The sequence below is a fragment of the Sus scrofa genome, chromosome 6, assembly GCF_000003025.6.
Source record: "Sus scrofa isolate TJ Tabasco breed Duroc chromosome 6, Sscrofa11.1, whole genome shotgun sequence".
NCBI lineage: Eukaryota > Metazoa > Chordata > Mammalia > Artiodactyla > Suidae > Sus > Sus scrofa.
Genome location: NC_010448.4, coordinates 142686892 through 142710610, shown reverse-complemented (window position 1 = coordinate 142710610; position 23719 = coordinate 142686892). Strand labels below are relative to the sequence as shown.

At 34.6% G+C, this 23719-nt stretch overlaps 1 protein-coding gene across 1 annotated transcript in view; it reads right to left on the bottom strand.

Annotated features, from left to right (window-relative positions):
- Nucleotides 1–23719, bottom strand: part of LRRC40 (leucine rich repeat containing 40) — a 47526-nt gene that overhangs the window by 5088 nt on the left and 18719 nt on the right. The window contains exons 6-13 of the mRNA XM_003127928.4: nucleotides 23268–23410; nucleotides 21805–21977; nucleotides 17263–17350; nucleotides 17098–17143; nucleotides 10793–10901; nucleotides 8408–8515; nucleotides 5305–5415; nucleotides 2240–2317 (exon numbers count right to left, since the gene is read on the bottom strand). Of these exons, the coding sequence (XP_003127976.1) occupies nucleotides 2240–2317; nucleotides 5305–5415; nucleotides 8408–8515; nucleotides 10793–10901; nucleotides 17098–17143; nucleotides 17263–17350; nucleotides 21805–21977; nucleotides 23268–23410 (856 nt within the window). The remainder of the gene's footprint in view (nucleotides 1–2239; nucleotides 2318–5304; nucleotides 5416–8407; nucleotides 8516–10792; nucleotides 10902–17097; nucleotides 17144–17262; nucleotides 17351–21804; nucleotides 21978–23267; nucleotides 23411–23719) is intronic.

Genomic DNA, 23719 nt, shown 5'->3' with positions numbered 1-23719 from the left:
ATATAAAATGTCTCAATGTAGGGTTTTTTTTTAGCTTACTTTTACTTCTTACAAAACAGAATCACTGCCAATATCGTAAGTAAAAATTAGAGATTTATACTTTGCTTTGACTTAAGCCTCAAAAGTGACTAGTTTTGTCATTTTTTTCAACAACCAAAAACGCACTCATAGGCTGCTAGCTTCCTCATCAAAAGAAACCCTAAAGATGCTACAAAAGAGATGGGAAAGCTGATGGCTCTCAGAACAATACTCAAAAATTAACACGAAATTCTCGATCTCTTCGGGGACAGAGGCTTGTATGTTTTAATGTGAGGTGACCTGCAGCCTCAACTAGAAAAGACAAGGATGGGCTGAAGGAAAGTTTTATAGCTGTGGCCTTTTTACTTCCCCATACTTCCCTTCCTATGCTGCCAGGACATTAAAAAAAAAAAAAAAAAAAAAAAAAAAAAAGCAACAATGAAGTGTAAACTCAAGGCAGCTCTGAAGTTCCAGAGGGACCAGAGAGTCAATAATCAGGAGTGCAGGTGGATAAAACCACCCCTACGCAGTCCCTCCTCTTCTTCCCCCACAACCTATGAACAAGGTAATTTAAAAAGATGTAGCTCACCACTTAATACACAAAAGTTAGGTGTAGCTTAGAGAACAGATAGTTCAATTCCACAAATAAAAACTAGAATAAATATGAGAAGTGCATACATTTTTAAATAACGACAACGGTAATAACCTACCCATAAGAAAACAAAAAATAGAGGAGTCAGAACAAAATCCTAAATAGGAAGTATTTTAACATCACTGTGCCTTAGATTTCTCATCTATAAATGAGGAATAATAGTTCTAAACTTATATACTTGTTACAAGGATTGAATTAATATATATGAAGACCTTGGGACAATATCTGTTATAATAAATGTTAGTTATTAATATTTATATTAAGTTGTTAACCAGAATCAACTTTCATCATAGGAAACAGTATGACATAGCTGTTAAGAGCTCAACTTCTGGAATCAAAACACCTTGACTCAAATCCTTGCTCTATAATCAATGTGGACATTAGGTAAATTACTTAAATCCTATTCCTGGATTTCTATGGCATGCTCATGACGTGCGGAAGTTCCCAGGCCAGGGATGGAATCCAAGCCATAGCAATGACACACATCAAATCCTTAACCACTAGGCTACCAGGGAACTCCAACAATTCTCAATTCTAAATGAACACAATAACAGAACCAACCATGTAGGGCTTTTGTGAGGATTAAATGAGGTAATATGTGTAAAACATTTAGTCCAATGTCAGTATATAATAAATATCAATAAATAACCTCTCAATAAATACTATCTTTTTTTTCTTTTTTGCTTTTTAGGGCTGTACCTGCAGCATACAGGGGTTCCCAGGCTAGGGGTCGAATGGAAGCTATAGCTGCGGCCTACACCACAGCCACAGCAATGTGGGATCCAAGCCACGTCTGTGACCTATACCACAGCTCGCGGCAACACTGGATCCTTAACCCACTGAGCAAGGCCAGGGATTGAACCTGCAACCTCATGGTTTCTAATCGGATTCATTTCTGCTGCACCACGATGGGAACTTCAAATATTAGTTATTCTTAATTACTAGTAGTATCTTCGTAGTGTTTTCAAAATAAAATCTAAACTTCATCAGGTATAAAAAGGTTTTAAAAGGCTGACCACTGCTTATATGCCCAATTTCATTTGTTATTTCGACTCTTCCACTTCTTCACTTTGTGGTCCGAGCCATACTGAACTTCCTCAAGTGTTCCAAACACAGCATTTTCTTCATATCTTGTACCGTAGTAGATGCAATTTGCTCCAAGTGGGATGTCCTGTCCCTGTATGTCTGGCAAATATCTATTTTTCAAGTCTTAGTTTCAAACTTACCTCCTCTATACCTTCAAATGATCTCTTGAAACACCTGTGTCTTTGTGCTTCTACTTTGGCAATTATACTTATTTATTTGCATATTTGTCTTCCTACTAGGCTACAAATTTCTCAAAATGGTTAAAAGGAACAAAAAATCTACTAGACATCAGTTGCGAAAATTCTTAGCAAGCAACATCACCTTTAATTCTAAGTAGAACTAAGTGAAAATAAACCTGGATATTTAAATAAAGAAAAAACATTGCACCTTTTTGTTTATTTGGTTCTTTTAGTTGTATTCTATAAGACCTAGAAATTTTCCACAGAATTATTATTATTCAGATCTGTCAGTTCTGTTTCTTACCTATTAAAAGAAAGATTGATTGTTTGTAGTCTTACCAATGATTCCATTTCTTCAGGCAAAGAATTTAAAAAATTATTCCTAAAATAGAAAGAAAACGATGATTTACAAAGTTTGAAAATTTGTACTTTAACTTATAATTAAACTGTTAATCAGACAAAAAAAATTATGAGCTCGGAGTTCCCGTCGTGGCGCAGTGGTTAACGAATCTGACTAGGAACCATGAGGTTGCGGGTTTGGTCCCTGCCCTTGCTCAGTGGTTTAACGATCCGGCGTTGCCGTGAGCTGTGGTGTAGGTTGCAGACGCGGCTCGGATCCCGAGTTGCTGTGGCTCTGGCGTAGGCCGGTGGCTATAGCTCCAATTAGACCCCTGGCCTGGGAACCTCCACATGCCGCGGGAGCGGCCTAAAGAAATAGCAAAAAGACAATAAATAAATAAATAAATAAATAAATAAATAAAAGAATTACTTCAAAAAAAAAATTATGAGCTCAGTTTGTCAATTCTTGATTTCATTAAGGCTGCATCCTGAGAATTCTGAGTTAGTCAGCTGCCTCAAGTATTTGATTAATGTGCCAAATCCTAATACCAATGTGCAACCAACTGATACTGCAAACAACTCCTTAATAAAAGATTTAACAGGGTAAACACTGTAAACTAATCCCTTATTTCTTTCAAATTGCAATCAACAATATTTCCACAATCAGGAGTTCCTGTCGTGGCTCAGCAGTTAACGAACCCGACTAGTATCCATAAGGATGCGGGATCAATCCCTGGCCTAACTCAGTGGTTTAGGGATCTGGTGTTGCTGTGGCTGGTGGCTACAGCTCCAATTCAACCCCTAGCCTGAGAACTTCCGTATGCCGTGGGAGCAGCCCTCAAAAGACAACCCCCCCCCACACACACACACATTTCCACAATCACAGCCCTTTAGGTCATGCTTGTAAATACTACCTTATTTGGAGTTCCCACTGTGGCACAGCGGAAACAAATCTGACTGGTATCCATGAGGATGTGGGTTCAATCCCTGGCCTCACTCAGTGGGTTAAGGGTCTGGTATTGCCAGGAGCTGTGGTGCAGGTTGCGGACACAGCTCGGATCTGGCATTGCTGTGGCTGTGGCGTAGGCCAGCAGCTGTAGCTAATTTGACCCCAGCCGGGGAACATCCATATGCCTTAAAAAGCAAAAAAAAACCCACAACAACAACAACAACAAAAAACTATATTATTTGATAGCACAAGTATATGATAAGTATTTGATTAAAATACACATATATCACATATAGTCATGAAATTCTACTTCAAGAAGAATTGAAAAATTAATGAAAAAATGAAACAGAAAAGTAAAGAGATTCTGTATATTTAGAAACTTGGAGGCTTCTACTACATAGGTATTAAGTGAGTTCACTTCTACTCTTAAATTTAGAATTTCAATTTGCACAATGTGTAGTTTTTTAGTTTTTACAATGAAACAGTAGTAAAGGGAATCTCATTTACTACTGGAAGGATCTGGGAACGATGTTAAAAGAACGTTTAACAAGGTAGAAGCATTTCAGAGGCAAGATAAATATTAGCAATAGAAAATATTTGTGAGTAAATTATATGCAACTAGATGGCTATCTATCACAACTGAATAATTTTCTCTAACCTACTTTTTTGCATTCAGAAGACAAGCCTAACATAAGAGTCATACTTTCTACAACGCAACATATGTTTATTTTTCTTTTCTCTGTACTTTTTTCCAGTTGTCTTTATTAATTTGTGCTGAATAACCCCCTTCTGGTTTCTATCTTTTCCTAGAGTCTTATATCTACTGATATCAAACATAGAAGTGTATTTTAGTCACTTAATTAGAAACTGCCAGGTACAGTTGTAGACAGAAGCATACACGCACACACACACACACACACAGACACACACACACACACACACACACACTCTCTCTCTCTCTCTCTCAGGATAATGTGATGAAAGAAATAAAGACAGCAACAATAGGGGCATGAATTCATTCTCACTGCTCCATTAATACTGAACTAAAATGTGGTTTTAAACTGTTTTGCCAATGTAACTGCCTCTGGAAAACAGAAGTAATTCCACATTTAGTAGGAGCAGAGGATTAGTATATTTGCTTTAATCTCACGAGAAAAAAAAATTTGGTCTCTACAGAAAGAATAAATCCTCAAACAGGTATAACTAGCTTATTATAATTTAACCATTGTTTGAAGAAAGCAAGAGCAGCTGTACTTTAAATAAACTAAAAACATACCTAGTAACAACATATGGTCAGTAAGAGGCCCAGGTAGTAGAGATACATTCTAAAAATCAAGTTTTAAAGCCCAAGCAAATAAATGACTATCTAACCATGAAATACCTATTCTTATCTTCAAAAATTATGACTCTTCTGATACTGTCACTTCAACTTAGGACATATTCCTGCTCCTCCCCATCCCCCAGCATGCAGCGCCTTCAGGTAGGATCTCAGTTTCCAAACCAGTGATTGAACCTAGGCACAGTGGTGAAAGCGCTGAATCCCAATAACTAGACCACCAGGGAACTCCCAGGACATACTTAAATTAAATTTCCTATAACCTCTGCAGAGCCTTAAATAGTTTATATTCTTTTTGTTGCTGTTCATAGTGTTCCTTTTCTTTATTTCTTGCCTTATATGATTAATGCAATATTTTGGAACCAAAAAGGTTCTTTTTAAGAGAAATCATGCTAGCTGCTGTGCCAGCTTAGGGTTTTGATAGTTTCATGCTAAAGAGGAAAGAAACATTGTGAAGCAAACACTTTCCATGCATTATCTGTAATTTTGCTTAAGCTTGGATCTAAAGACTGTGTTAATATTTTCTAACATTTTGAATAATTCTGTCTTATCACATAACTTGTAAATTGCTTTCCAGTGACATCTGATTAAAATATCTCCTAAATGCTTAATTTTAAATTTTTCCTAAAATATTGCTAGTAACTAAAGACTATTTTCTTATAAAAACATGAGATAAAAGGCAAAAGTTAGGTAAAACACAAAGACAGGTTATTGTTAAAAGTGAAACAATATTTTCAATAAATACCTGAGATCTAAAAAAGTCAATTTTTGAAGCATACATAATTCCAAGGATATAAAGGAAAGCTTATTAAAACTGAGATTGACATCAGAAACCATTTCTTTCATTTCCACAATCCTGAAACAAAAATAATTTTTAAATGTTAATACTTGATTACTGTCAAAACTTTAAAACTATAAACAGACCACAGAGAAAAAAAAATCTGATATTATTTTTAAAAATTAAGCTTTTCTGTAACTTTTACTTTTTCACAAAAATTTCAGTTTGGATGTTTAAGTGATAAAAACATATTTTTAAAGAGGTGTAATATTATCTGTCCAAGAATTTCTATTTGACCTTAAATGTATGTTGAAGTTTAAGAAAATATTCAGTTTATATTAAACCAATTATGGGCAAAAAAAAGATCAAGCCTAGGCAATGTTTACACTATATTCTGTTAATGATTTGAATCCATAAAATAAATTATTAGACATATATTCTGTAATATAGTTTTTGCTTTAGACTCCATAATATAACAACTTCTAAGTAGCAGAATTATGTAGTACTGTAAAATGTTTTTTAAATATGACATGTCAACATCTTAAAAGTGTAGTATCTGTTATCCAAAGTATCATTTAATCATGACTGCAAGAAAACACGAAGTTAATTCCTAGGTTTGCTAAGTGTTACTACTAAGCAACTTAAGCCAAATACTTAGGAAGAATTAAATATTTCTAAGTAAGCCTCGTCAAGGTTAGCAGTTTGAAAGTATGGTATTAATTATAGAACAGAAAATGGTATATATGATTTGCCAAAAAGCAAAAGTTAAACTAAAAATTATTGGAGTTCCCACTGTGGCTCACCAGTAACAAACCTAACTAGTATCCATGAGGATGCAGGTTCTATCCCTGGACTTGCTCCAGTGTTGCTGTGAGCTATGGTATAGGTTGCATATGCGGCTTGGATCCTGCATTGCTGTGGCTGTGATATAGGCCAGCAGCTAAAGCTCCAATTCGACTGCTAGCCTGGGAACTTCCATATGCTGTGGGTGTGGTCCCAGGAAGACAAAATCAGGTGAAATAAAATAATATGGTGAAAAAGCGTGACTTGTGAAAAAAAAATTTTTTTTAAAGGGAAAGTGGTTCAAAAATTCTCTGGAGCAAAGTATGTCTTTATTATCTTTCTTTCTTGGCCTTCAGAATTACTAAAGCATGATGAAATAACCAGTAACAGAAAAGCATATTGTTTTCCATAAAAATAATCAGACTGTGGGATAAAAAGATAAAATGAGAAAGTAATTAATATTTTTTAATTCTTTCCATTTTCATCCCCAATTAGCTTGTTTGATCCAGGATCTCCAAGGCAAACCTATCCAATTTGAGAGCAAATCTACCTGCTCAACTATTCTATTAAATATCTTCTGAGTGCTTTAAATAAAAGAGAAAGGTGGACTAGATGGCCTTTCACAGTGGAATTCCTTTTTTTCTTTTTTCTTTTGCTTTTTAGGGCTACACCCACAGCATGTGGAAGTTCCCATGCTAGGGGTTGAACCGGAACTACAGCTGCTGGCCTACACCACAGCCACAGCAACGTAGGATCCGAGCCACATCTGTGACCTACACCACAGCACACAGCAATGCTAGATCCTTAACCCACTGAGTGAGGCCAGGGATCAAACCCGCATCCTCAAGGTTCCTAAGTCAGGTTCCTTAACCACTGAGCCACCAAAGGAACTCCACTTTTTTTCTTTTCTTTTTCACTCTTTCCTCTCCTCTTCTTTTTTTGTTGTTGTTGTTGTTGCTTCTATGGAAGTTCCCAGGCCATGGATCTGACTCTCACCACAGCAGTGACAACATCAGATCCTTAAGCTACCAAACCACCAGGGAATTCTCTTTCAAGATCTATATTCCTCAAATTATTCTCTGTAAATGGAGAGCAAATAATAGTTTGACTTTTTAAAAATTTTCATTATCTAAAAAAATTTGGCAGTCAGATGAAAGCCATTTTATTTTCCCAATACATCTTTTTTTCTTAAGTACTAAGTACTTACTAAGTGCTAGGCACTGGTTAAATGCTTTACGTGGATTATATGATTTAATTTGTATTTTGTAAATAGGTCTATTATTTGTAGCTAGTTAACCTGTCCAAAGCCACAAACTTCGTATATCTGGGATACAGATACAAGCAAATGAGTTTATGCCTAAGTTCTTTATCATTACCCTATCCTATTTCCCACACTGCTGTTTTAATTGCAAGGTTATTTGTCAGCTTTCTTTGTGTATATAGTTAATGACAAAATAACATGCATTTTTAGAAGTTCAATATTATATTAATTTTCTCTCATAAACTAAAGATTTTGCTATAATTGCCTGATGGGAGGGGGAGGGTGTGGGAGGGATTGGGAGCTTGGGCTTATCAGACACAACTAGAATAGATTTACAAGGAGATCCTGCTGAATAGCATTGAGAACTTTGTCTAGATACTCATGTTGCAACAGAAGAAAGGGTGGGGGGAAAATGTAATTGTAATGTATACATGTAAGGATAACTTGATCCCCTTGCTGTACAGTGGGAAAATAAAATTAAAAAAAAAAAGATTTTGCTATAATTAACATTCATAGAGATGTATTAAACAATACAAAATACAATGCAAACGACTCCTAATATTTGTAAATGAAAAATCCTTTTCTGGAGGAAAACATTAACAGGGTTCAGTCAATTCTGCCTTTACTATCAGTGGGAAAAGTCAATGGCTTGGCAATTCATTAACATAAAGCCCCAAGTTCCTATTAATCTACATGGACCTGACTTCAGATGGTCTCTTAGAACTTTTCCTCTGCTACGAAAAAGTAATTTAATACTTTTAATAATCCTAATACCTATTTTCCAAGTTTAAAATGTAAAAGAAAAAGGTTTTAATCTATATTGCTCTTAGAACAAATATTCTAAGTAACTATCTCAGGGAATACTTAAGCAAAGTTTAGCGTATCCCTCAAATATTAAAATGAAAAATATCACATATACCTTCTAATTTAAAAACTATGAAAAATAATTATTCATGAAACTAAGATGCAAGCAAAACTGAGAATGAGTCAAAACTTAACAGAAATAGCAGTATGAACAGTTCTTACCTTTTGGGAATTTCACACAGCTGATTCTTACTGAAGTTAACTGAAGTGATAACATTACTTTTTACTGCATCAAACACTTCATCAGGAATCAAAGCTGTTTGTTTATCACTAAATGAAAAATGGTTGAGACATGTATCATTCTTAGCAGTTTGGAAAGATATGATTATTGCTTTTAATTTGTAAAGGCTTTTAAAGATTTCATAAGGAGGTTTTTTCAAAGTAGCTGATTATAAAGTTCAGTAAAGAATGACACAAAATCCTTCCAACCCACAAAATGTTAACTGTTAGGAATCAGGCAACATATTGGGCCATACACATTGTGCCACATGTTCTGGGATTTAACAATTTGAGGTTATAATTAGCTGTTATGCTTATGTTCTTTTACAAATTTTTATGCCTAACACTGTCCACTTAAAAGAATCTTCTGGAGTTCCCATTATGGCTCAGCAGGTTAAGAACCTGGTGCAGTGTCCATGATGATGCGGGTTCGATCCCTGGCCTCCATCAGTGGGTTAAAGATCCAGCACTGCTGAGTTGCAGCATAGGTCACAGACACAGCTCAGATCCAGCACTGCTGTGGCCATGGTGTAGGCTGACCACTGCAGATCCAATTCAACCCTTAGCCCAGGAACTTCTATATGCTCTAAAAAGAAAAAAATAAAAATAATCTCTAATGGAATGCCAAATGAATGACTGTATGAACAAGAAAACAATATTACATATAATGTGGGACATGGAAGAATTTTATAAGAAAAACACTATAATAGAGAAAGATAAAGGCTAAATTTCACAGTTATCATGTCTTCTGCTGCTTTGGGGCCTCATTTTCTGCTGTGCAAATGCAGCATTTTTATCTTTTGAATCAGAAATGCGCAAGTCACGGGGAACAGATTTACTCTAATCAAACTTTGAAGATTTATGCTATTTTAAAAACTTTAGTTGAAGGCATTTATGCCTTAAGATTGGTAAATAATTTAAATTTTAAATAGGATACACTGGAGTTCTCCTGTGGTGCAGCGGGTTAAGGACACCGCCCTGTCACTGCAATGGCTTGGGTGGATCCCTGGCCCAGGAACTTTCACATGCCATGCACACGGCCAAAAAAAAAAAAAAAAAAAAAAATGGATACTCCTTTCCAATTAAAGTCATTGACAAATTACAATAAATTACAATCAAAACAACCTAAGATATATGATCTTAAGTGCTATCCTTACTATGCTTTTGTGATACCTATGCCTTTAAAGAATGGGAATGGTTATCCCTCCCTGCAAAAAAACTGTATCAATACTACTTAATAGACTGTTTAGACAATTAAAAGCAAAATACATATGTAAAGTGCCTAGTACAGTGTCCATCATAGTATAAGAAACTCAGTATATGGATCCATTTAGCGTAGGGGGAATAAAAGCCAAAAATAAAAGAAACTCTAAGCTAAGAAATTCTAAGGCAAGAATCAAGTCTGAGGAATTCCCATCATGGCTCAGTGGTTAACGAATATGGCTAGGAACCATGAGGTTGCGGGTTCAACCCCTGGCCTTGCTCAGTGGGTTAAGGATCTGGTGTTGCCGTGAGCTGTGGTGTAGGTCACAGATGCGGCTTGGACCTGGCTTTGCTGTGTCTCTGGCATAGGCTGGCGGCTACAGCTCCAATTAGACCCCTAGCCTGGGAACCTCCATATGCTGCAGGTGTGGCCCTAGAAAAGACAAAAAGACAAAAAGACAAAAAAAAAAAAAAAAAAAAAAGAATCAAGTCTGACCATTCAGTGTATTACAACACCTAGCATAGAATTTGATACCTAGTAGGCTCCAAAAATATCTACTGAAGAAATGGTTAAATTATGTGGAAAATAAGCACATGCTAAATTGCTATGTTATGCCATGAGAAGAGGGACACAACTACAAATATGGAAGACTACTACCTTGTGTTACAGTGTCAAAGAAGGAAGTTGGCTTAGAGTAGTGACTTCTACGTAAATGAAACACAACAAATCTGAAACAAAGACTTTATCTTGACTGTTGAGAAGGCAGTTCAGTTACCAATATAGGACTCCCTCTCCAATATAAAATTCTCTCTGGATTCCAGTTACTGAGTCAAGAAATTTTATCACCAATCAATAGTTATTCTTTTTTATAATAATAAAATGTTCATTATGAAAGTTTTATTATTAATAACCATATATCTATCTCAAGCATAATAAATAAAAATTACCTAAGGATGGGCATTTAAATTCACTGTACTTTTAATATGCTTTTATCTCTTCACAGTTTTTGAATTGCTATTATTCTAAGTACTAATGAATACTGATGAATTCTTCATCAATTGTCATTTTTCTAAAGGACCATTTCTGAAAGTTTCCTTGCAACATTAAAAAAAAGAATTACATACCTATAGTCTAATGTTTTTAGTGTGATGATGGCATGTATATTGACTCTAGATTCACTTGGTAATGTCATGGCAGTCTCAGTAACACAGTCACTTTGGCTCAGTCCGTCATCTGGCAAAATAAAAGTTATTTAAAACCAATATTTATACTACAAAGTCATTTTTAAAATTCTTGAAAATACTTAAAAGTAGTATCCATGATCTTGAGATATTATTGGTGAAAATGTCTTTTCATATGTTTTATTTCCGATAACTCAAATGACAAGTAGATTCAATGTAATTGCTATCAGAATCCCAGCTGACTTCTTTGTAGAAATTAACAAGCTGATTGTAAAAGTTGTGTTGTATTACAAGAAGCCCAACATAGCCAAAACAAACCTGAGAAAGAAGGATAAAGTAGGAAGACTTAAATTTCCTGATTTCAAAACTTACCACAAAGTAATGGCAATTAAGATGGTGTAGTACTGGCATGGGATGGACACAGAGATCAATGTAATAAAACTGAGAGCCCAGAATGAATCCTACATTTATGGTCAACTGATATTTAACAAAAAATGCCAAGACCATTCAGTGAGAAGAGAAGTTTTTTTAACAAATGATGCCCAGAAACTACAGCAAATGCAAAAGAATGAAATTGGAGCCGATGTCACATCATATATAAAAATCAATGAAAAGATCAAAGACTTGAATGTAAGAGCAAAAGTATAAAAGTCTTAGAAGAAAATGTAGGGGAAAAATCTTCATAAAACGGGATTTTGCGAAGGATGTTTATATATGAAACCAAAGGCATAAGCAAAAAGAGAAAGACAATGACTTCATCAAAATTTTTTAAAAAACTTGTGTTTCAAAAGACACTATCAAGAAAATGGAGGAGTTCCTTTGTGGTCCAGTGAGTTAAGGATCTGGCATTGTCACTACAGCCAGCCTTGGGTTGCTGCTGTGGTTTGAGTTCAATCCCTGGACCAGAAACTTGGCGAGTGCAGCCAAAAAAAAAAAAGAAAAGAAAAGAAAATGAAAAGACAACTCACAGAAGATTGGAAAATATTTGCAAATCGTATATATGATAAGAGATATATCTATAATACATAAAAAACTAACCCAACTAAAAACTGAGCAAAAGATCTCAAGAGGCATTTCTCCAAAGATGTGTAAATGGCTAATAAGCACATGATGCTCAACATCATTAGTCATCAGGAAAAAGCAAATCAAATCTACAGTGAAACACTACTTTATATCTGCTAGAATGGCTAGATTCAGAAAGGCAGAAAGCAAGTGTTAGTGAGAATGTAGAACTAGATACGATGCTGATTAGAATGTAAACTGGTCAGCTGCTTTGTAAAACAGTCTGGCAGTTCTTAAGTGACCTAACACAAAATCACCATATGACCCAACAATTCCACTTCTAGATATATATGCAAGAGAAATAAAAACATAACTTCACACTGAAACTTATAAATAAATGCTTATCACAGCATTATTCATAATCACCTTTTTGAGGTGGTGAAAATGTTTAAAACTGATTGTGGCAATGGTTGCATTTATCATAACATAGCAAAAAACATTTAATTGTATAGTTTTAATGACAGAATTGTATGGCACATGAATTACATGACAATAAAGTTGCCTTTTTATTAAAAAAAAAAAGGTCTATTTCCTAGCTCCCTTTATATAAGTGGCCATAATGTAAGTCCTGACCAATGGGTGAGAAGTCATTTACAATACAACAGTATAAATCCTAATATATTTAATCAATCTTGTACATTAAAATGACAGAAAACATACCTTTAAAAATTTTAAAGTATATATATCAAAGTCTGCTCATAGACCACAATGGAATTAAACTAGAAATCGATAGCAGAAAGACAACTGGAAATTTCCAAAATATATGGAGATTATACAACATGTTTCTAAATAACACATAGTTCAAACAAGAAATCTAAAAAGAAATTTTAAAAATTTTGAACATTTTAAAAATAAAAACACATCTTATTAAAATTTGTTGGGTTCAGTGAAAGCAGTGTTTTAGAGGGAAAGTTATAGCACTAAATACATGTACTAGAAAAGAAGAACGATCTACCATCAATAATCTAAGTTTACACATTAGGAAATTAGAAAAAGAAAAGAAAATCAAAAGTAAGAACAAAAGAAATAAGAATTAGAGCAGAAACTGATGAAATTGAAAAAAGGAAATCAATAGAGAAAAATCAATAAGACCAATAAAATCAATATGCCTCTAATGCCAGGATAAATAAAAAAAGGAGAGAGGACACAAATTACTAATATCAGAAATGAAAGAGAGGACATCATGGATATGAAAAGGATAATGAGACGATAGTAAGAACAAATCTGTGTCCAAAATTTTGATAACCTAGATGAAATGGACCAATTTCTTGAAATACACGATCTTCCAAAACGTATACAAGAAAAAAGTTAAACTGAATAGGCCTATACTTATTAAAGAAATTAAATCAATAATTAATAATCTTCAAAACAGAAAGCACCAGGCTCAGGTAGGTTGACTGGTGAATTCTTCCAAACATTTAAGGAAGAAATTATACCAACCACCTATAATCTTTTTTTTTTGAAGATAGACACAGAGGGAATACTTCCTAACTCATTCTGTGAGGCTGGTATTACCCTAATACCAAAGAAAAGACATTACAAGGAAAAAAAAAGTAGAAAGCAGCATCTCTCATGAACATACATGTAAAAATCTTCAACAAAAATACTTGCAAACCTAATATTAAAAAGTATAAAAAGGAGTTCCTTAGGAACCATGAGGTTGCGGGTTCGGTCCCTGTCCTTGCTCAGTGGGTTAACGATCCGGCATTGCCGTGAGCTGTGGTGTAGGTTGCAGACGCGGCTCGGATCCCGCGTTGCTGTGGCTCTGGCGTAGGCTGGTGGCTACAGCTCCGATTCAACCCCTAGCCTGGGAACCTCCATATGCCGCGGGAGCGGCCCAAGAAATAGCAACAACAACAACAACAATAACAAAAAAAAAGACAAAAGACAAAAAAAAAAAAAAAAAAAGGAGTTCCTGTGTTTCTCAATGCATTAAGGATCTGGTCTTGTCACTGCAGTGGCTTGGGTCACTGCTGTGGCAAGGGTTTGATCCCTGGCCTGGAAATTTCCACATGCCATAGGCACAGCCAAAAAAAAAAAAAAATTCAGCTAATGTAATCCTTCACATCAACAGGCTAAAAAAAAATATATATATATATATGGTCATATTGGTCATATCAATAGATGCATAAAATGAAGTCTCCATTATGGCTCAGTGGGTTAAGAACTCACCTAGTATCCATGAGGATACAGATCCCATCCCTGGCCTCACTCAGTGGGTTAAGGATCTGGTGTTGTCGTGAGCTGTGGCATAGAGTGCAGATGCAGCTTGGATCTGGTGGCGTTGTGGCTGTGGTTGTGGCTGTGGCAAAGGGTAGCAGCTACAGCTCTGATTCGACCCCTAGCCTGGGAGCCTCCATATGTTGCAGGTGCAGCCCTAAAAAGAAAAAAAAAAAAAAATGCATAAAATGTGTTTGATAAAATCCAACAACCATTCATGATAAGAACTCAGTAAACTTTCTCAACTCGATAAAACTTATAACAACCCTAAAACTAACATCATAAGTAATGTTGAGAAACTTGAAACTGCCACCCTAAGATCAGGTACAAGGCAAGGACATCCCTTTTCATCACTCTTCTTCAATATTACACTGGAGGAAGTTCTTCATAATGTAATAAAGCAAGAAATGAGGTAAAAGGTACATAGATTGAAAAGGAGGACATAAAACTGTCTTTGTTCACTGATGACATGATCATTTTGTTAGAAGATCCAAAAACAACATCCTAGAACTAATAGGTGATTATAGTAAGGTTGCAGGATACAAGGTCTATAAATGAAAGTGAAGTTTTTCCTCTATATCAATGAGAAACAAGCAGAGCTTGAAATAAAAACAAATTACCATTTACATTAGCATCAAAAATGAAATACACAGGTATAAATCTAATAAAATATGAATAAGAACAACAAAGGAAAACTCAAAACTTTGATGAATGAAATCAAAGCTCTAAATAAATGGAGTGATATCCCGTGTTTATGGATAGAAAGATGCAGCACTGTCAAGATGTCAGTTCTTTCCCACTTTATATATGCAAGGCAATCCCAACCCAATTCCCAGCAAGTTATTTTGTCAGTATTAATATACTTATCCTAACGTTTATATGGAGAGGCAAGAGAGGCAGAATAGTCAACACGATATTGAAGGAAAAGAACAAAATTGGAAGACCGATGTTGTCCAACTTCAAGACTTACTTTAAGTAGTCAAGATATTGGCAAAAGAAAAGAGATCAATGAATAAAATAGAGAATCCATAAATAGACCCTCATAAGTGTAGTCAACTGATCTTTGACAAAAGAGCAAAGGTAGAGCAATGGAACAAAGACAGTCTTTTCCACAAATGATGCTGAAACAATAGAACATCCATATGCAAAATATAGTAGCTTTATTCATAACTGTCAAAATTTGGAAGCAACTGAAATGTCTTTCAGTAGGTGAACAGATAAACTTTGGTACATCCAAACAATAAAATATCATTCAACCCCCAAAATAAATGAATTATCAAGCCTTGAAAAGACATGGGAGAAGCTTAAAAGCATATTACTACGTGAAAGAAGCCAATCTGAAAAGGTTACAGACTGATTCCAATTATGTGACATTCTGGAAAATGTGTAACTACAGAGAGAAGAAAAAGATCAGTGGTTGCCAGGGATGGCAGGATCACGGGGTGAGGGAGGATGAACAGACAGAACACAGAGGATTTTTAGGGCAGTGACAATACTTTGTATGATATCATAAGGATGAATGTATGTCATTATATATTTGCCCAAACCCACAGAATGTTTAACACCAAGAGTTAATCCTAAGAAAACTAAGCACTTGGGGTGATTAAGATTTGTCAATAAAGGCTCTTCCTTTGTAAAAAAAAAAAACAAAAAAAAAAACCAATGTACTATTCTGGTGAATGATGCTGATATTGGAGGAGGCTATGCATGTGTGCAGGGAGACGATATACGGGAAATCTCTGTACCTTCCTCCCAATTTTGTCCTAAACCTAAAACTAGTCCTAAAAAATTCCCTCAAAAACTTTTATTATTCTGACAGGACCTCTGATTTATGTCAAAATAATCAAATTTTTCTCTAGGAGAAAGTACACCTGGAGACAAAAGGAAATTCTCTAATTGGCAAAAAGTGAGTCTTTGGAAAATTATGTTAAAGGTTGTTTGAAAGGCAGAGTGGAAAATGTAAATTGCTGAAGTTAACAATTATCTTCTTTATTTATCATACACTGACTAGCAATATGGTGCTAGGCTAGGCTGCACATAACCAATAGAGTTGTGAGGTAAATTAATACCTACTGTATTTTACCACTAATTGTTGGAGTGGTTTGTTATGCAGCATTACACTGGTACAAAAATTTTTTTCTTAATGTTCTAGTGTGTGCTATAACAACACACATGAAATAAAAATTGGGATATATCACAATTTTTGTGAAGTATTAAAAATTAAATTTATGGGCGTTCCCGTCATGGCTCAGTGGTAACAAATTTTACTAGTATCCTTGAGGACACAGGTTCAATCTTTGGCCCAGCTCAGTGGTTTAAGGATCTGGTGTTGCTGTGAGCTGTAGTGTAGGCTGCAGACTCAGCTTGGACGTAATGTCTCTGTGCCTATGGTGTAGGTGGGCAGCTGCAGCTCGAATTCTACCCCTAGCCCAGCAACTTCCATATGCTGTGGGTGCAGCCCTAGAAAGACAAAAAAAAATTAAATTTATGGTGTCATTTTCTCTTTTGGTGCATGTTTATGCTAAATTAGCATATCCTAAAAAAATGTGTTTTGTCATTATTTTTGTCAGAACATACCAAAATTATAAATGTTAAGATATGCAAATATGTTACTATGCCTCCCAGTCAACAGAACTTATAATATTATACCATAATATTTATTTTGCTCTTTTTTCAAATATAAAGCATTCGGTGCTTATAGAATCTTTGTTATATTTTCTGATTGGTACACTATAACAGAAATCAAAGAGATTAAGGATAGTGCATTATTACTATGAATTTAAGGATGTTTTTATAATTTCAGCATATTTATGGCCTAAATGGATTCAGAATTAGAGCCACACCTGCCAGGGATCATTTTCTCTAAATGTTTATTCATGAAATACATATAAATTTACATACTATTAACCAACACTTCATCACATTTCATGTTATCCTTCAAAATACAGGAGAAAATAGAAAAGTACCTTTAATCTTGCTTCGTAGATATTTTAAGACTTCTTGAGTTCCTTTCTGAAAAGGTGAAGAGAAAGACACATACTCACCAAGACACACACTGCAGTTTTATAGATAAACACATATTTTTAAATATAAAATTTAAAGACCAGAGCTTGAATTCTAAATATGCTTACATTTATAATTTCTCTTCGAATTGTTCTTAAAGGATTTCCTTCCAGTGCCAGGAATTTCAAATGAAGTTTTCCTAATGAACAGGGCAGACTACAAAAAATTAAATTGAATTTAAGGAAAACATTAAGGGTAAGTATTCAACCAAAGAGCTGACTATAAACTAAAAATACATGACATACTCTATAAACCAACTATAATAGAAAACATAAAAATCACTTAAAAATGGAAAAAAAAATATGACAAACTGTATATTACAAAACAATGTCAAAGAAAGCCCAAGAAATGTAGGCCTAAAATAGATGCCAAAAATGTAAGAAAAATTTTTGTTTCTGGGAGTTCTCTTCATGGCTCAGTGGTTAATGAACCCAACTAGGATCTATGAGGATATGGGTGGGTTCAATCCCTGGCCTTGCTCAGTGGGTTAAGGATCCAGTGTTGTCGTAAGCTGTGGTATAGGTTGAAGATGCAGCTCAGATCCCACGTTGCTCTGTGGCTGTGGTTGGCAGCTGTAGTTCTGATTTGACCCCTGGCCTGGAAACTTCCATATGTTGTGAGTGCAGCTCTAAAAAGGGGAAAAAAAAAAAAATTTTGTTTCTGTAGTCATACTGTGATTGCTAAAAAAGAATGTGAAATATAAAACATTTGCTAAATTGTATCCAGTAATAAAAAGTAAATACAAGCAAATAAAACTCTTCCTAAATGAAAAAAAAATGACAAAAAAGAATAAATTTTCATGACAGTTCATATTTTCATTCAATAGGGAAGGTCATTTTTAATCTTTGGTACACAAAAAGAAAGCACATAAATATTCAATTGCAAAATTTATTAAGCATCTATAATATATTAGGCATGGTTATAGGGATATCAATATTCCTTCTCTTAAGAAGTTTTTAGTCGAACAAAGGAAAAACACACATATTTGGCTAATTAAAATATAGGAAATATGGTGCTGATGAGCATATAAAGTAGTAGAGCTACTCTGGAAAGTGGAATTTTTTTTTAAATTAAACATACACTTACCATACAATTAAGCAATCCCACTCCTACATATTTACCCAGGAAAAATGAAAATAATGTCCAACCAAAGACTTACATGAATGTTCACAATAGTTAGAAAATTGAAAGTAATCCAAATAGCCATCAACTAACTAGTGAAGAGATGAATAAATTGTGGTATATATGTGTAATGCAATAACACTCAGCAATAAAAATGAATGAACTACCGATAAACAAAGCACAAGAATAAATCGCAAAAGCTTTATGACATGAAGAAAGACAAAAACTATAAACTGTGATTTCATTTGTATGATGTTTTTTAAAAGGCAAAACTACAGTGATACGGTATATCAGTGGTTGCTAGGGACTGGGGGTATGAAAAGGGAATTGACTGAGAAGTGTATGAAGAAAACTTAGGGAAACAAAAATGTTCTTCATGACTGTGACAACAGTTACACAAACATACACAGTTGGCATAAATCATCAGATTATACACTTTAATTGGTAAAATTTTACTGTATGTAAATTATATACAACAAATTAACATGAGACTATATACATATATCTCATATGTATATAAAATATGATAAATGTCAAACAAGTTGGAGTTGCTTTGAGAGTAGCGAAGTAGAATTACCAAGGGAACTATGGGGAGAAGAGAGTAGCAAAGCCTGGATTTGGACCTAAAAAGAATGGAATTCAATCAGGCAGTCAGGCAGGAAAGTGGCACTCTAAGGTAAAGAAACAAAATGAAGAATAGTCAGTGTATTTCCAGTTCAGTGTAGTCAGAGACTGAGATACCTATAGCAGTGAAAGATGACAAAGAGAGAATGACTGAAGTCCTACTATGAGAGTCACTTGACTGTTAAGATAAAAAGTTTGAGCTTTTTCTTGTAAGACTGGTTACCAAGGAAACCAGAGACATCAAAATCTCCTAAGAATTTTTTAAAACAAAAAACAAACAAGTCTAAGGTCCCATTGTCAAAAGATTTTGATTCATTGTTGCCTCAATGTTTGCATTTTTTTTCTTAAAGCTTCTCACATGGGTCTGATACACAGCCATATTCGGGAAACAGTGCTATAACAATGGAGAACCATCAAAGTTTTTTAGTAGAATGACATGATAATTTAAAGTTTATAAAAACTACTCTGGTAGCATTGTGAGGAATCCATATTTTGGTAAAGGATATTCTGGAGAGATACAAAATGAACAATAGAATGGTCTTATATCTAGGAAGTATCAGATTAGAGGAAAGAAAAGAAACTAATATTATTAGCTTCATTATGTTCATGGCCCTGTGATATATACACACGTTATATCTAGAGCTCTGAAGAAAGAAAAACATATATATCAGAACATATATTTGTACCGAATATTTTACTTAATATTATTTGTCACTATTTTGGTTTTTTTTTTGTCTTTTTAGGGCTGCACCAGCGGCATATGGAGCTGCCCAGGCTAGGGGTCGAATTGAGGTTGTAGCTGCTGGCCTTTGCCACAGCTACAGCAACACAGGATCCAAGCTGTGTCTGCAACCTACACTACAGCTCACGGCAACGCCGGATCCCCAACCCATTGAGTGAGGCCAGGGATCGAACCCACATCCTCATGGATACTAGTTGGGTTCATTAACCACTGAGTCACAATGGGAACTCCACTATTTTGTTTTAAATATTTGCTTTCTACTGCTTTTATGTAGTAACCAAAATAAAACTGCTATGGGGAAAAATGAATGCATCAGTATTTATGAGGCAAGCGATAATTTCATTCATTAGTTATAAGTATATCTAGGTCACTTATTAATTCTGTCATTAAACTGAAGTGAGTAGAACAAATGGTCAATGTCCAAGCTTTCAAATCTATGGTCAAGACATACCATAAGCCATGGTACTGTGAAAGTAATTTCGATTTTTAAAATTTATTGAAATATACACATGGAAGAAGGTCTGCCTTGATTAACCTTTTCCCTGTGAATAGCAAACCATGTTTCTGACAGAGAAACACAAAACCTCAGACACATAACTGGTGTACAATCCTAGGTAAGTCTGAGTCTTTTTACAAAATATTTGTAAAATAACTCCATCTCTAAAAATTATGGTTCTATAACTTTTTACGATTCTTTGCTCACTGCCCTCTTCCACTGCATCTCCAACACAGGCAATCAATTGCTAAATACTACTTACTCTAACTCATCACACCTCTCACATATTTCCTTTTCTTTCCATTCCCATTGTCATTACAGTTTAGGTCCTTATGACATAGGAGGGAAACCTACAAAGCTATCAGTAGAGTAAACTGGATATAGCAAGTACTCTTTAGTGATAAATATTTTAAGATTCATCTAATAAAATTTATTTAGAATTCCCATCTACAAAACCACACCTATCCAAAGGATCCAAGCCACTATAAATTAATTTCTTTAATGAGATTACAATTAAGTTGATTTTGTCCTTAAGCTCCTCACCTCTTAACTCATGAAAACTGGCTCTTCACAGCACTTCAAGGATCTCTTCCACAAGGCCTCAACTTACCTTTCAAGACCTACATTCTTACAATCTCCCTCCTTGCACCCTGTTTACCAATTCAATTTGATTCTCTGCTGTTCTCTGAATATATCCCAAGTTTCTGAACTTTCAAAGCTTTGTTGGTACAATTTCCTGTCACCAAGTGAGTCATTCTGACCACCTTATACGAGCACCTGAAAATCATGGTCATCCTTCAAAGATTACTTGGTGGCCTGGAGTGAGGCATGACCCTGTGAGTGTATTTTAAAATTTTGTGCTCTAGGCAATTGACTTGCTTCACTCGAGTCCTGGTCCTAAATATCATCTAAAACTTTTACTTTTTCCACAAAGTCTACCGTGATTTCTTCTCAGTAAATTGTGATTCCTGCTATCTTCTTTAAGCCCTCAAAGCATTTCATATTTCTTCCATGGTTATACATTCATTTAATAAATTCAATAAATATTTAAGGCAGCTTTTATGTACTCAGGCATTGATTTATGAGTTTAGAGATATAGCAGTAAATGAAAGAAATAAAAATCTACCCTTCCTAGAATTTTGTGTTCTAGGAGAATGGAGTAACTTGTAAATAAAATTGATTGTTAGCATATTTAAGCTTGATGCCAAGGAAAAATTCTTTTTTTTTGGTCATTTTAGGGCTGCATCCTCAGCACATGGAGGTTCCCAGGCTAGGGATCAAATTTGAGCTACAGCTGCCAGCCTATACCACAGCCTCAGCAAGGCAGGATCCAAGCCGCATCTGCAACCTACACCACAGCTCACGGCAACGCTGGATCCTTAACCCACTAAGCAAGGCCATGGATGGAACCTGTGTCCTCATAGACACCAGTTGGGTTTGTTAACTGCTGAGCCACAACCAGAACTCCGGAAAAATTCTAATTACTCTTTGTAGGTCTGCACATATACCTACTCAATGACATATATTGAATTCAAGTTACCAAAAAGATTTCTACAACATTTTTTAAATTTATCAATTAAAACCAATACAGACATGATTTCTTATTCATTCCACCTTTAAACTTACCTACTAATGTCATTGTTGCTTAGGTCAAGCCTTTCCAAAGACTGTAGGAGTGTGATTTCATCTGGAACAGATTTTAATTTGTTATCCCGCAGGTCTAGCACAAGGATAGAATTCAGATGCTTAAGATGTTCTGCTCCTAACATTTCAATCTGGTTTTCACCTACATGTAATTCCTACAAAACCAAAGATCAAGATCAATCATGTATATTTTTCTATAAAATTGAAATCTTAATTTTAAGTCACTCAAAAACACATGGAAAACACATAATTTTCTAATTATAAACAAGCTTAAATTCTTTTTTTCTTTTTTTTTTTTTTGTCTTTTGTTGTCTTTTGTTGTTGCTATTTCTTGGGCCGCTCTCGCGGCATATGGAGGTTCCCAGGCTAGGGGTTGAATTGGGGCTGTAGCCACCAGCCTACGCCAGAGCCACAGCAACGTGGGATCCGAGCCGCGTCTGCAACCTACACCACAGCTCACGGCAACGCCGGATCATTAACCCACTGAGCAAGGGCAGGGACTGAACCCGCAACCTCATGGTTCCTAGTCGGATTCGTTAACCACTGCGCCACGACGGGAACTCCTAAATTCTTAATTATACTTAAGCTATCTTATGGTTAAAGAAAAATGGCAAGAAAGAGAATTTTCAAGAATTTTCTAGTAATTTAAAAATAATCAAAAGTTTAATCTGGTAGAAAGTTCAAAGTTTAGAAACCAAAGCAGAGAAATGACTTAGTTAATTTATAGAATTAGTAAAAATACAAATCCAAGAACTGATGGATTCTTGGATACTCATGAAAAATTAAAATTTTTAAACAAATGAGTATAAGTTTTAAAACTTATTTATAAGTTTATTGTTCAACATTATTATTATTATTATATATACTGATTTCCCATTAACACAATCTGATTGTCAGATAGATAATTAATCTTATTAAATAACTTTTTCAGTCCTTTCCATCTCTGTCACTATTCTATTTAAAATAAATTAATACTAAGGCATAAAAGTATACACAAAGGAAAGCAAAGCATGGCAAATTTAAATATCATGGTAATATTATATACTTAACATCAAAAAAGTAATTAACTTTAAACAGACTTTATGATCAGGTAAACTTAAGTTGGCAGTTTATAGAACAGGATATATATTCCTTTCTGTTATTTCAGGTTACATATACTATGGCCCAATTCATTTTGTTAGCCTCATTATCTATACTTCTCCAGTTATAAACTACCTTCCAGATTAAATGGGAAAACTCTTATTTTAAAGCTGATATTAATGTTTAAAAAATCTATTATTAACAGTATCATTAATATACTTAGTCATATTAAAATTCTGAACATTATAAATACAGGAAAAAGCAGCACATAGTATATATTCCCAAAGTAAAATAAGTTTAAAATCTCATTTTCATGATTAACTTTCAGAAAATGAACATTTATTTAATAATCAACTAAATAGTACCTTTAACAATTTACAAGAAGGAAATTCTGGTAGAAAACGTAATTTATTCCTCCGCAAATAAAGCAACTCTAGTGATTCCATGCTAGCCAATTCAGGAGGTATAGTTTCCAAGAGATTTGAATTACAATCCAAATGCTTTAATCCTGTAATATACATTCAGTGAAACACAAAAATAGCTTAATAGAGAAAAAAATACTGGCTTATAGTTGTATATACATTCAAAAAATATGTACGTAATCATGTGCACTTACAAACCTATGAGGTTCTATACCGCCACAATAATCAAAAATCCTAGAATACCACTGAATTATATAAATGTAAGGTACAGATTTTTTACATTTAATTATAATTAAAGGGAAATAATGACATTAAAGTTAATGTTTAATAGTCCAGGTCATCTTTGTAAAGACTTAAAAAACAGGTATTCTAGAGTCTTTAAGGTATTAGCCCCT